This window comes from Ascoidea rubescens (genome assembly GCF_001661345.1).
Source record: "Ascoidea rubescens DSM 1968 unplaced genomic scaffold ASCRUscaffold_16, whole genome shotgun sequence".
Taxonomy (NCBI): Eukaryota; Fungi; Ascomycota; class Saccharomycetes; order Ascoideales; family Ascoideaceae; genus Ascoidea; species Ascoidea rubescens.
This window is the reverse complement of record NW_017962928.1, coordinates 248,559-260,929: the sequence shown is the minus strand read 5'-3', so window position 1 is coordinate 260,929 and position 12,371 is coordinate 248,559. Positions and strand designations below refer to the sequence as shown.

Sequence of the window (12,371 nt, the reverse complement as noted above, 5' to 3'; positions counted from 1 at the left end):
GAAAAGTTAATTACCCAACACAACAGGATATAAAATAGAAAAATCAATTATTGGAATTAATGTTGAGATTTTTTTAGTTTAAATAACATCAACAGCCCATTCGTTTTCTCTTTTAATGGCTTCAGCTTCTTCTTTGTTGAATTGTTTTGTGATGTTGAACTGAGTTCTGATCTCTGAGTAACTCATTTGTTTGATTTTTTCAGCAACTAATTTGCAACAAATATCCAATAAGGGTTTGATATTAAGATAGTTTGCAGCTAGCATGATTTCATATAAAGTGGAATCATCCACTTGCAAGAAGTTCTTGTCCCAGGCAGGCACAGTAGTATCTCTTTTTCTAATATCGTTTTTGGACTCATAATCATCATCACTTTCCTCATCACTTTCATCGATACCGATTTCTTTATCTTTGCCATCAAAATCGGTGTTTACATGATGTTCCAACCATTGTAAAACGAGCTTCAAAGTAACAGAGTCAACATTGCTCACAGGGATTTCGATATCTTGAGGTATTTGGTCATCATCATCTTGATCATCTTCATTGATATTAAGAGATTCAGAGATAATATTTGCAAGGACAACAGACTTCATGACAACCTCTTTCTCAACAGTGAATATTTTCCCATCCTTGCTGACAAGTACGATTTTTGGTGTGAGATGGCTCATTATATTGCAAATATAAACAGAGTAGTAGGTCACAGCAGAAGTAGGCAGTTAAATATGTTAATCGAATGTGATAGAGCTGATGAAGAGGAGTTTCAAAACCCCAGAAGGAAAATCCAAGTGTATTTATACTCCTTTGTGTTCCGTTCCGAAGCCCATTCCGAACAGGGTTTCCGAACCATAGTTGCTTTTGAAAGCAATTAGCTGGCCAGATTTTGTGTTTCTGCTGTTTTGTTGTTTTCTAGCATTATGTTTCTTGTTGTTTTGCATCATGGTTTTTGTTTTATGATAGAAATACAATGCAGTTGGGCCAATATCCATTTGATTGTAGCTTGTGCCGGAGAAGAAATGGAAGGTTTTACGGCTCTTCGGCGAGACTGGAACAAAATTATGGATAAACCACTTGGAGAAAGTTTTGTTTATGAGCAGTGGTTTAGGAGCTGTTTGGAATCTTCTGGAGGCTGCTTCTTCTTCTGAGGACGAGATGGGTTTGCATTGCTATATATCGCGTTTTACTGGGTCTATGTGGTCTATTGGTGGTGGTTAGTGGTGGTTAGTGGTGGTTATGGCACAAGAACAGCTCTATCGAAGAGCTTTCCTGTTTTCATGTCTTCCAAACAGCTGTGCAAATCCTCAAATAACGAGAAAACCTCAAATTTAGGAACAACCTTTCCCTGACCCACTAGCTGCAACACCTCAAATTGATCTTGCTGAGTGCCTATACATGTCGTTTGAATGTCCAACTCTTTCCAGACCATTCTTGTGATGGTTCTTGGTTCCAATTTCAATCCCTTGCTTGAAATTCCAACTAACAACAATTTTCCACTGGGCTTCAAATGAGATAATGCGAGCTTGACTGTTTCATCGTTTCCCACAAAATCGATAACTGAATCAACCTGGTACGAATTGGTTTCGTCCAATTTTTCATAAACTTCATCTGCTCCAAATTCCTTTGCACGAGTTCTTTGGCTTTCTTTTACATCACAGCAAATGGCGTATCCATTGAAGGATTTGATGATTTGCAATGCATTCAATCCCAATCCACCAACACCAATGAGTAAGATTTTGTGGTTTTCATCGATTTTCTTCAACTTTTTAATTCCATGGTATGGTGTTAGAATTGCATCTGTAGCGATTGCACAGATCTCTGGTTTATCTTGCAATTCTTTTGGAACTAACACTAAATCTTTGATCTCGACTATAGCATACTCACAATATCCACCATCTCTTCCGATTCCATAATGCTTCAAGTGATTGACTGGACACGAAACCTCGTTGCCTTGTTTGCAAACTGAACAGTCTCGACATGGCGAAACATTATAAACAGTATATAATTTTCCAATGCTATTTAAAACCTCCTCATATTGTTTAAATTTGTTATCATTTTCTTTAATCTCTTTATCTTTGTCAATTCTAAATTGGACTAGCTCCCCACAAATCTCATGTCCCAAGATAAAATCCTCTTGAAATGGTGGTAATCCTCCTATGATGTTCAAATCTGAGTGACATAATCCAGCTGCTTTGATCTTTAAAAGCGCCTGCCCATGCTGTAACTCAGGTATTGGTAAATCTTCGATTAGATTTAATTTCAATGTTTTATGATCCAAAACATATGCTTTTTGAAACTTGGGTACTTGTGCCATTCTTTTGATAAACCAAAATAAATTGAACCAAGAAAGGATTTGTCTTATTTGTTGTCTTTTTTTTTTCTTTCCTTTCTTTTGTAAAAACCCATGCTTTTATACATTGCTGACTTTCTTTACTTTATTGTAATCAAAGAACCACTGGATATGGATTCAAACAGCCTAATTTCCATGACTTCTATTCGTTGCCATTAGATAAAAGCGTTATTTAGGACATTTCTGAACCATCTTCCCTGATAACTCACCAGCACTAGCCGTTTATTCCAATTGGATAATGTATATTAGCCATAAAGAAGAGGTCCACAGTCTTGTAATTCAATCTCCAATAGCACTGAAACACCAGTCTCCAGATATCTCCCATTCTGCAATACAGTTTCGGTCTTCTTCCTCACAGCACTGCTCTCTTCCACTTGGAGCAAAAAACAATCGATTAGTGCACTTGAACTGAGACCCAGAGTTTTTGTCAGCCACAAGAGTCAGCTTTAGAGTGCTTTTGGGCTCTTCAACCATGGTTAAATCTCTTTCAAGGGCTTTCTACAGCCGAGCAAAAAGGCTCCAACCCATTTCTACTCGACAAATCTATATGTAATACTACATAATCTTCTTTTAATCTACCAAGGTCGTGTTAAATTACGCCAATATATACCAGAGAATAACTAAAAAAAACTATATAATCAAAAATACATAAAAACAAGTAAAAAACAAAACACAAAAAACATTTTATAATCTTATTAACCGGAAACATTTAGCATCTAGTCAAGATTGATGCCATCATCAGACCAATCTTCATCGTTTTCATCGTTCCATTCATCGACATCAACATCCATTTCTTCATTTTGAACCTCATGGTTTGGTAAGACAATCAATCCTCTACCGTTGGGATTTAGTTCCACCACTGCCACCTCTTTATTGAGTATCTGGTTCTTCAATATCAAGATAGCTAGTCTGTTTAATATCTCAGTTTGGATCAATCTGTTCAATGGTCTAGCACCCAAATCTTCGGAATAACCATGTCGGCATAACCATTCAATAGCATCTTCACTAACGTCCAATTTGATGTTTTTGTTATTCTCGACAAACCTCTCAGTAATTTCTTCAAGTCTGATTTTAATGATTTTTTCGATTGCCTTTCTTGACAATTTGTTAAAAACAATTGTCTCAGAAATTCTATTAAGAAACTCTGGTCTAAAATGGGTTTTAACAACATTTAACACTAGTTCTTTTACTTCGAGTGTAACTTTTGAACCTCTTGATGAGAGAATATATTCTGCACCCAAATTGGATGTCATAATAACAATACAATTTGAGCAGTCAATTGTTTTTCCTGCACTTGAAGTGATTCTACCATCATCTAATAATTGCAAAAAAATAGTCAACACTTCTGGAGCAGCCTTTTCAATTTCATCAAATAAAACGACCGAATAAGGTTGTCTTGCCAATCCATTTGATAAAATACCACCTTCTTCATATCCAACATAACCTGGTGCACTACCTAATAATTTTGATGATGACCACTTATCAGATAGTTCTGAACAATCAATTCTTATCATTGCTTTTTCATCGTTGAATAAAAATCCCGCCAATTTTTTAGCAAGTTCAGTTTTACCTGAACCAGATAATCCAAGAAACAAAAATGACGCAGGTTGATTTGGATTAGCTAAACCAGATCTTGTAAGTCTAATACCATTAGCAACAGCTTTAACAGCTTGACTTTGACCAACAACATGTGCAGATAATTCCTTTTCCATATTAATTAATTTTAGATTTTCAGTTTGAGTCAATTTCGAAACTGGGATACCAGTCAATCTTGCTGCGGTTTCAGCAACTTGCTCTGAGCCAACAACGTTTTGAATCATTGCTGTTGCACCCAAATCCTTTTCTTCTTCTGCGACTTTTTCTTCCAATTTTGCAATAAGATTTTTAACATCAGGAATTGCAAAATATCTTAAATCGGCAGCGGTAGTGGTATCATGTCTTCTTTCAGCATCTGATGCTTTAATTTCTAGTTCATCCAATTTTCTTTTAGCAGAAGTTAATTGCTCGTGGCCTGCTTTTTCTTGGTTAAATCTTTCTCGAAGCGGTCTTAATTCATCTTCTAGAGAGGCTTCTTTTTGTTTTGCTTGTTCCAATCTTTCTTTGGTAGAAGCATCTGTTCCGATATCTCTTTGAAGTGCTTTGATTTCAACTTGAATTAGTTGTAGTTGTCTTTCTTTCATATCTAATTCTTCGGGTTTCGAATCTCTTGCTACAGCGACAGTTGCAGCACTTTCATCGATTAAATCAACAGCAGAATCAGGCAATTTTCTATAAGTTAGGTATCTTTTAGCAAGAACAGCGGCAGTTACTAAAGCAGAATCCAAGATTCTAACACCATGGTGGATTTCATATTTTGGGGCCAAACCTCTTAAGATGGCAGTCGCTTCTCTAACATTTGGTTCTTTAACATCGATCTTTTGAAATCTTCTTTCAAAGGCACCATCTTTTTCAACATATTTTCTATACTCTGTGATTGTTGTTGCACCAATACAGTGCAAAGAGCCTCTAGCTAACATTGGTTTTAACAAGTTAGCGGCTGAGTTGTTATCACCCATAATCATGTGAATTTCATCAATGAATAAGATGATCATTTCCTTTGAATCTTCGATGTCTTTAAGAACACCTTTAACTCTTTCTTCAAATTCACCTTGAAATTTAGCACCAGCTCTTAAAGCAGTTACATCTAACGAATATAATTTACAATTTTGCAAAACGGTGGGGACATCTGAGTCAATAATTCTTAAGGCAACACCTTCAACAATTGAGGTCTTACCAACACCGGGGTCACCTATTAAGCAAGGATTACTCTTAGTTCTTCTTGAAAGGACTCTAATTGTTCTTCTGATTTCTTCTTCTCTACCAATAACAGGGTCTAGTTTCCCTTGTCTTGCTTGTTCAGTTAAATTTATAGCGTATTTAGAGAGAAATTCGTATTGTTGAGTTGTATCAGCGACTTTTGAATCAATTTTTTTATTGCCTCTTAAATCTAGTAGTGCGTTTCTAATTGTTTCCAAATTTGATATGTTTGACTCTTTAAATATTTGAGCGATTTGTGAATCATCTAGTAAAGCTAAAAGTATATGATCTTGACCGATATAAGAGTCCTTTTGAGATTTTTTATATTTTTCGGCTTTTTGCAATACTTGGGCAGTGGAGTAAGAGGGAGTTATTTTATCAGGAGGAGGAGATTGAGAAGGTAAACGAACCAAATTTTTGTTAACAGTTCTTAAAAAGACTTGCCAATCAAATCTTGATTTTTCGATTATAGTTTTCAAATAGGATGGTGAACCATCCTTTTCGGGCTCAGTCATTGCAGCTAGAACATGCAAAGGCAAGAGTTGGGTATGAGATTGATCTTGAGCAATAGTTTGAGCATTTTCAATTATTGTTAAAACTCTGTCTGTAAAATTGGAACTTTCCATCTTAATTTTGAAAGATATCTAAGAATGTGCAAAAAAATGAGAATATGAAAATATAAGAATATTAAAAAACGAGATTATAGGATGTGAATATAAGTAGGTTGAATAAGTGTAAGCAATTGTAGGGGTTGTATCAAATCAGTAGTTGATTGATAATGAGAAATCTTGAATAGCAATTGATATGAAACAGTAATGTAGCAAGTATAGCTGAAGCAGATCAAGAAAGTGTGAAGCAAAGGAAGAGGTATTTATATTTGCCGAATCAACAAAGCACCGAAGCTGGAACCAGCACGATGGAACAGTCTCCAGCCTTCGAGAACGTTCTCGAACGTTCTGGTCCGGAGCCCTTCGAGCCCTGCCTTGCTATAGCCCTATGCAGAGCCCTGTTTGCCTTAGAGCCCTCTCCCCGTCCGGGTGACCCACTTTTGCTCGAGTATAAAAGTCTGCGCTGGCTCTTTTGTGTTTCCTCCTCCTGTTCCTTTTCTTCTCAGCAGCCAGAAGATCAGTCTCTTAGTCGTACATGGCTCTTGCCTTTTACCAGAGCCATCCGGGGACTGTCTTCATGCCAAATGGCTTGCTTTTAATTTTTGGAACCCTTTTTGTAATATCAGGACACCCTTTTATTATCAATGATTTTCTTTTTAATCAGATTCTTGTGACTTCATAAAATCTATTTAAAATTGAAACCATTTCAAGTTTCTTTGTCCAGGTTTGTCATCTTACAAACTGCTGATCCGGCTCGGTGTGGTGTGTATTGTTTAGCATTGTGTATTTACTGTGGTGATAAAAAAAATGTGTAGAAGTCGAAACAATTAGAAATAGTATAAACATAAATAGTATAGATATAAATAGTATAATTTTAATAATATAATTTTAATAATATAATTTCAATAGTATAATTTTAATAATATAATTTTGTAAATATAATTTTGATCACAAAATGTATAGTTCACAAAAATAAAACTCCAAATTTGGTACAATTCAACAGTTTTTTTGATATAGCAGAACTAAAATATAATAAAAACAAAAACAAAAACAAAAACAAAAACAAAAACAAAAACAAAAACAAAAACAAAAACAAATTAGTAACTGTTAAATAAAACATAAAATTTAAAATATAAGTGAATAAACTAAAATATAAGTTAATATAATATAATATAAACATATGCTTCATAAATATTGTAGTTATAATATAGGTTAAAAAAATAAAATATTTTTAAAGGTGATTAATGACGATTTTGTTTAATATAAACTTGAAAGATAAAAAATTTTATTTTTTTTATTAGTATTTTTTCATGAAAGCATTTTGGAGCCACTTTCTTGACATAACTTGAAAAATTCGCTCGTTTTGTCATTTAGTAAATTTTTTGGTGAATCAAACTCTTTGACTTTCCCTTGTTCTAAGACAAGTATTTTATCGCTATCCATCACTGTTTCAAGTCTATGAGCAATTGTTAAAATAGTTTTATTATTGAATTCCTTCCGAATGGTTTCTTGAATAATTTTATCAGTTTCTTGATCAACAGCTGCCGTGGCTTCATCTAGAACTAAAACACTCGATTGGTTTAATAATGCTCGTGCAAGACTCATTAGTTGTCTCTGGCCTGCTGACAAATTAATTCCAGATTCTAAAATTTTGACTTGTAAACCATCTTCAATCCCATTCTCTTTTGACATCTTCACAATATGTTCATATAAATGTGATAGTCTCAATGCCTTCCACAACTCTTCGTCGCAGTATTTATCTAATGGATCAAGATTTGATCGAACTGTTCCTTCTAGTGTTTGGCTATCTTGAGGAATAATATTCAAACGGCTTCGTAACTCATATAATCCAAGACTGCTAATATTTATTCCATCAACATGAATATTCCCATCGCATGCTTCAATTAATCGAAACAATGCTAATGCCAATGTACTTTTTCCAGCTCCAGTTCGACCAACAATTCCAATTTTTTGTCTGCTCTTTATAGAAAGACTAATATCATCAAGAACCAAACCAAGATTATCTCTGTATCTGGCTGATAAATTATTAATTTCAATTTTCCCATTTATGGGCCAATTGCGTGCCGGTGCAGTTTCCGGAATATGATATGCTTTCTCTGATGGCAAGTTACTATAATCTAAAACTCTTTCAACACAAACAATATTTGTTTCAATTTCCACTGTGGTCTTGACAATCAAGTTTAGGGAATTGGTAATTTGCAAAGCATAACTCATTATCAACCCAAATAACCCTGCACTTAATGGTTTTGAACTATCTAGTGTTAATAATGAAAGAATTGTGGTTGAGAAGATAACTGTAGCTCCAATAAATTGAAGTCTGAATAATAGCCAACGATAAATCGATCGAAAAACATATTGAGCTTTAGAGTAAAATTCAATATTTGTGATGTTAATAAACTCAAACCTTTCTTGTTGCTTGTAACTTCTGATGGTTTCAACTCCGTTCAATGATTCTTGTAAATGACTAAAAATTGGACTTCTAGCAGTGCTAACAATTCTTTTCAACTCTCTTGATGATGTGATGTAAAATTTTTGGTAATAAAAATAAATGATTGATAAAAAAACTATTATAATAGAGAATATAGGCAATGAATAACTGATAACACATAATGTGAAAATAGTACTAATAATCGATGAAAAAAACTCATTAAAAATCCTTGGTAGTCTTTCATCGATTTTATTCATATCACTTGAAAAATGATTTAAAATTCTTCCTGCTGGTGTTGTTTCGAAAAATTGCATTGGAGACATGAGAATTGATGTTGCCATTGAATTGTGTAAATACATTGATGCTCTCGTTGAGCAATAGACCCAAAGAATGAAGCATTTGATTAGAGTGAAAAACCCTGAACCAATCCCAAAACAAGAGTAAATCATAATAAACTGCCAAACATTGGAATTATTATTCAATTCTCGATTTGATTGAGACCAAGCTTTTAGCCAATAATTTGCGCACAATTCTGTGCCACTGGTAAAGATCATCATAATTAAAAAAGAAAATATTCCCAAAAAGGAGCAAGCGCGAGCATATGTGAAATAAACCTTCTTATCAACTTTTCCCTTTCTTTTTTTTTCCAAGGTTTGAATTGTCTTTAATTTTTTATTTTGGATTTTCAATAGAGGAGTAAATTCTGTATTAAAAGAAACAACGCTTGCTCTTCTAAAAGTTTCAGTCAGGGAGTTTAGTTTACTATTCATTGTAGAAAGATCATCGCATGAAATCATTTGAACGTTTGGGATGAAATCATTTGACGAAGATTTTGATATGTGAATTTGTTTATTTAAATTAGTAGTTGAGTCGTATGGTGATAAATCGATAATTGAGGATGAGTAGGATGATGGATTTGAATCATTACAAGTTTCTGTGCTTTCTAAATCGCTAACATCACCATTTGATTGAGATAATTTCAAGAAATTTTCATCATTGTTGATTAAAAAATCATAAAGCATTGTGTTTTTGTTATTTAGAGTATCATAGTAGGTAGTTTGTTCGACCATTGATCCTTGATGTAATAAAGTAATTGAGGTAGATTGAGATAGGATTGAAACGTTATTGGTGGCCAAAATTTTTGTTTTATCGGATAACAAGCCATCTTTTCCAAAGAGCTTATTGGTAATATTTTGGCCTACGTGGACATCGACAGCACTTAAAATATCATCGAGTATGTAGATATCAGTTCTTGCATAGACAGCTCTTGCTAAGGCAATTCTAGCTTTTTGGCCACCAGATAAGGAGATGCCCTTTTCACCCACTTGAGTTTCATCGCCATCAGGCAAGACTTTAAAGTCTTGGATTAGTTCACAAGCGTCTATGGTTAGTTTATAATAGTCGTGTTCATATTTGTGACCAAATAGAATATTTTGTTTGACAGAGTCGTTTATAATCCAGGGAACCTGGGAGCAATATGAGATAGAGCCATTGATTTTAAAGTTGGGGATGCCATTATTGTTCGGGAAGGGATAAAGTTCGCCTAGAATTGATCTTAGAAAGGTTGATTTTCCAGAGCCTACTTTTCCAATAATGCAGGAAAAATCGCCCTTTTTGGCGACAAAGCTGATGTTTTTGATGGCAAAGTCTGGGTAGTTGTATAATTTTGATTCTTGATCTAGAATTAAGTTGTTTGATGAAAGAAGGGTATTTTCGGGTAAATTTAGGTTATTTCTTGTAAAGGAGAGGTTGTTGATATTGACAGAATGAGGAATTGGTTGAGTAATGGATTGAGTAATGGATTGAGTGTTAAATTTGGATAAATTTTGGAGAAAGAGCAAATCTAGTTCGTCTGCTAGTAAGAAGTTTGTGATTCTGTTTATTGCGATTGAAGCTTCGATGATGGCAGTGATTAGGCCGGGGAGTTGAAACAATGGAGAGGATAGCATGTTGAAAAGAGTCAAGGAGGGAAAGATGATATCGGGGGTTAAAGGAGGGTTTTTTTTGTTTAAGACAAACAATGCAAAGGTGAAACATGATAAGAAAAAGGGAATACAGGACCAGGAGAAGTTGATAAATCCTGAGTAGATGCCAATTTTCTGCAAGTTTTTCAATTCCTGGTTGTTTCTAACGTCCTTTAAGTTTGCTAGAACTGGGTTTTCCCAGGAGTATAGCTTGATGCTTTTGATTGAGGATAGAATTTCAGAGATGATTCTTGTTCTTCTATCTTTGAATTTCATTTGGCATTTGTGTAGGATTTTCATTTTTTTGAAGAGGAAGGTGTTGATGGGGATGATGAGGGAGATGATGAGTAAGGAGGAGAAAATAGAGGAGTTTAGGAGGGAGTAGAGGGAGATTAGGGAGAGGATGAGTCTGATGGGGGATGAGATGATGAGCTGGATCTGTTGGATTAGCTGTTGAATTCTGCTGACATCGACGGACATGAAGTTGATAATGTCGCTTGTTGTAAAGTAGAGAGAGTGGTTTGAGTGCAATTTTAGAGTTTTTTTGTAGATGAGGCCCATCAAAGCGCTTTTGCAGTTGAGGCCAACGCTGAAGATGATGATAAAGTACTGGTTGAAGCAGATGGTGGATAGAATTGAGATGAGGAACATGAGGAGGGCGATGATGATGCCGTTAGTGATGAGAATTGAGTTGGGGAGAATGATGTTGTTGGGGGTGTTGGAGAAAAAGTTGATTAGGATTCTTAGGAGCTGAGGTAGAAGAAAGCTTAGACAGCATTCAGATAGCTCGTAGAAGGCAGCTAGGATGATGGGAAAGCCGAAGGAGTTGATGATGGCTTTGAAAAGAAGGTGTTTTTTTTTGGGCTTTTTTTTGTTTTTGTTTTTGTTTTTGTTTTTAATTTCGATTTCGATTTCGATTTCGGGTGAAGATAATTGGGAGAGCCAGTTTTTTGATAGAAGGGTTGTTGAGTCGTTTGCGTTGAAATCGATTGGAGGGATGGGTAGGTCAGATAAAGAGAGGGATTTCTGGGAGTAGCCCTTTATGATTAGAGGGTTCATCCAGGAGAAGGTTATGTTTTGGATTAAGTTTGTTTTGGTTGAGTCATTTTTGTTTGTGATTGAGATGATGTTCAAGTAGAGGAGGAAGATTGCTGAGAGGGAGATGGAGGAAAGCGATTGGATAAGAAGCTGGGAAGAGGAAATGTGGATTGAGGTGGATGGTGAGGAAGGATTGAGGTGGTAGATAAGAAGGATTAAGGAGGATAGGAAGCTGAGAGGGATGTTGAAGAGGTAGTATAGTAGAAGAGAGGATGGTTGTGAGGGAGAGGTTGAATTGAAGAGGATTAGGTCAGTGTAATTGAAGGGGAGAACGATGAGGAAGAGATAGAGGAGGTTGAGTAGGAGGTTGTAGTTGAAGAAGGATAAAGGAAAGTACGAGTATGAGTATAATAGAGAGGAGTATAGTATAAGATGAAGTAGGAGTAGAAGCAAAAGGAAAAAAGATTTTGAGTTAGAGAGGTGAAAGAAGTTTTGGATTTGGATTTGTGTATTTTTAGGGTTTGTGTGAGATTTTAAAAGGATGAGTAGAGAGGAAATGGCAAAGGGGAGGATTAGGAAGTTTATAATTAGATTGAGGATGGATAAGTGGTCAATTGAGATGATTGAAGGGTTATCGGTTGAGATGGGATTTAAGAAGGAGAAGGACATTGTGAGACATAGAGCCTAGTGGAAAAAGAAGGAAAGAAAGAAAGGAAGGAAGAAAAGGAAAGAAAAGAAGAGCTAAGAAAAGCTAAGAAAAGCTAAGAAAGAAGATAAAAAAGAAGGGAATGGAAAGTGAAAGAGGCAGTATAGTATAATATAGTGGATGTAGTATAATATAGTATAATATATGAATAAAGAAAGAAAACGAAGAAAAAAAAGGCAGAAGAAGAAAACAAACAAAAAACAATGACCAAAAGAAACAAGAGATTATGTAGGAGTCGAACAAGAAGGAGAAGGAAGAAGAAGGAGAAGGAGGAGGAGGAGGAGGAAAGAGAAGAGACACGAGTAGGATATAGCGGTGATGACGGTGGTGGTGGCGAAGATGATTATGGTTCTGGTGGTTCTGGTGGTGGAGATGGTAAGATGCTGTTGAGGATGCTGTTGAGGATGGTGGAGTGGTGAAGCAGATAAAGGTTGTAGATGAAGGTTACGGTTTGAGTCGAGTCGAGAG

The 12,371-nt window shown here is 35.3% G+C and overlaps 4 protein-coding genes across 4 annotated transcripts; all 4 read right to left on the bottom strand.

The window, feature by feature from the left end:
- Positions 1 to 78: 78 nt before the first annotated feature.
- On the bottom strand, positions 79 to 666 carry ASCRUDRAFT_38956 (Scskp1-Sccdc4-Cpd peptide complex; the record flags this gene model as incomplete). The annotated part of the gene is made up of 2 exons (XM_020190898.1): positions 79 to 329; positions 384 to 666. 2 exons carry the CDS (start codon positions 664 to 666, stop codon positions 79 to 81), a joined length of 534 nt encoding a protein of 177 aa, XP_020045032.1.
- A 517-nt stretch (positions 667 to 1,183) lies between these two features.
- On the bottom strand, positions 1,184 to 2,443 carry ASCRUDRAFT_118591 (zinc-binding dehydrogenase). The gene has a single exon (XM_020188865.1). It carries the CDS (start codon positions 2,304 to 2,306, stop codon positions 1,227 to 1,229), a length of 1,080 nt encoding a protein of 359 aa, XP_020045031.1. The 5' UTR covers positions 2,307 to 2,443; the 3' UTR covers positions 1,184 to 1,226.
- A 466-nt stretch (positions 2,444 to 2,909) lies between these two features.
- On the bottom strand, positions 2,910 to 5,949 carry HSP104 (chaperone ATPase HSP104). The gene has a single exon (XM_020193979.1). It carries the CDS (start codon positions 5,762 to 5,764, stop codon positions 3,059 to 3,061), a length of 2,706 nt encoding a protein of 901 aa, XP_020045030.1. The 5' UTR covers positions 5,765 to 5,949; the 3' UTR covers positions 2,910 to 3,058.
- Positions 5,950 to 7,054: 1,105 nt separating this feature from the next.
- ASCRUDRAFT_38981 (uncharacterized protein) lies at positions 7,055 to 11,263 on the bottom strand (the record flags this gene model as incomplete). Its single annotated transcript, XM_020190901.1, has 2 exons — positions 7,055 to 8,924; positions 9,021 to 11,263. Coding segments are annotated over 2 exons (4,113 nt in total), but the record flags the coding sequence as incomplete, so codon positions are not given.
- Between the last annotated feature and the right edge of the window lie 1,108 nt (positions 11,264 to 12,371).

What these genes read in the sequence shown, in the direction of transcription:
- ASCRUDRAFT_118591 (XM_020188865.1), bottom strand. Translation starts at nt 2,306, where the DNA reads ATGGCACAAGTACCCAAGTTTCAAAAAGCATATGTTTTGGATCATAAA.
- HSP104 (XM_020193979.1), bottom strand. Translation starts at nt 5,764, where the DNA reads ATGGAAAGTTCCAATTTTACAGACAGAGTTTTAACAATAATTGAAAAT.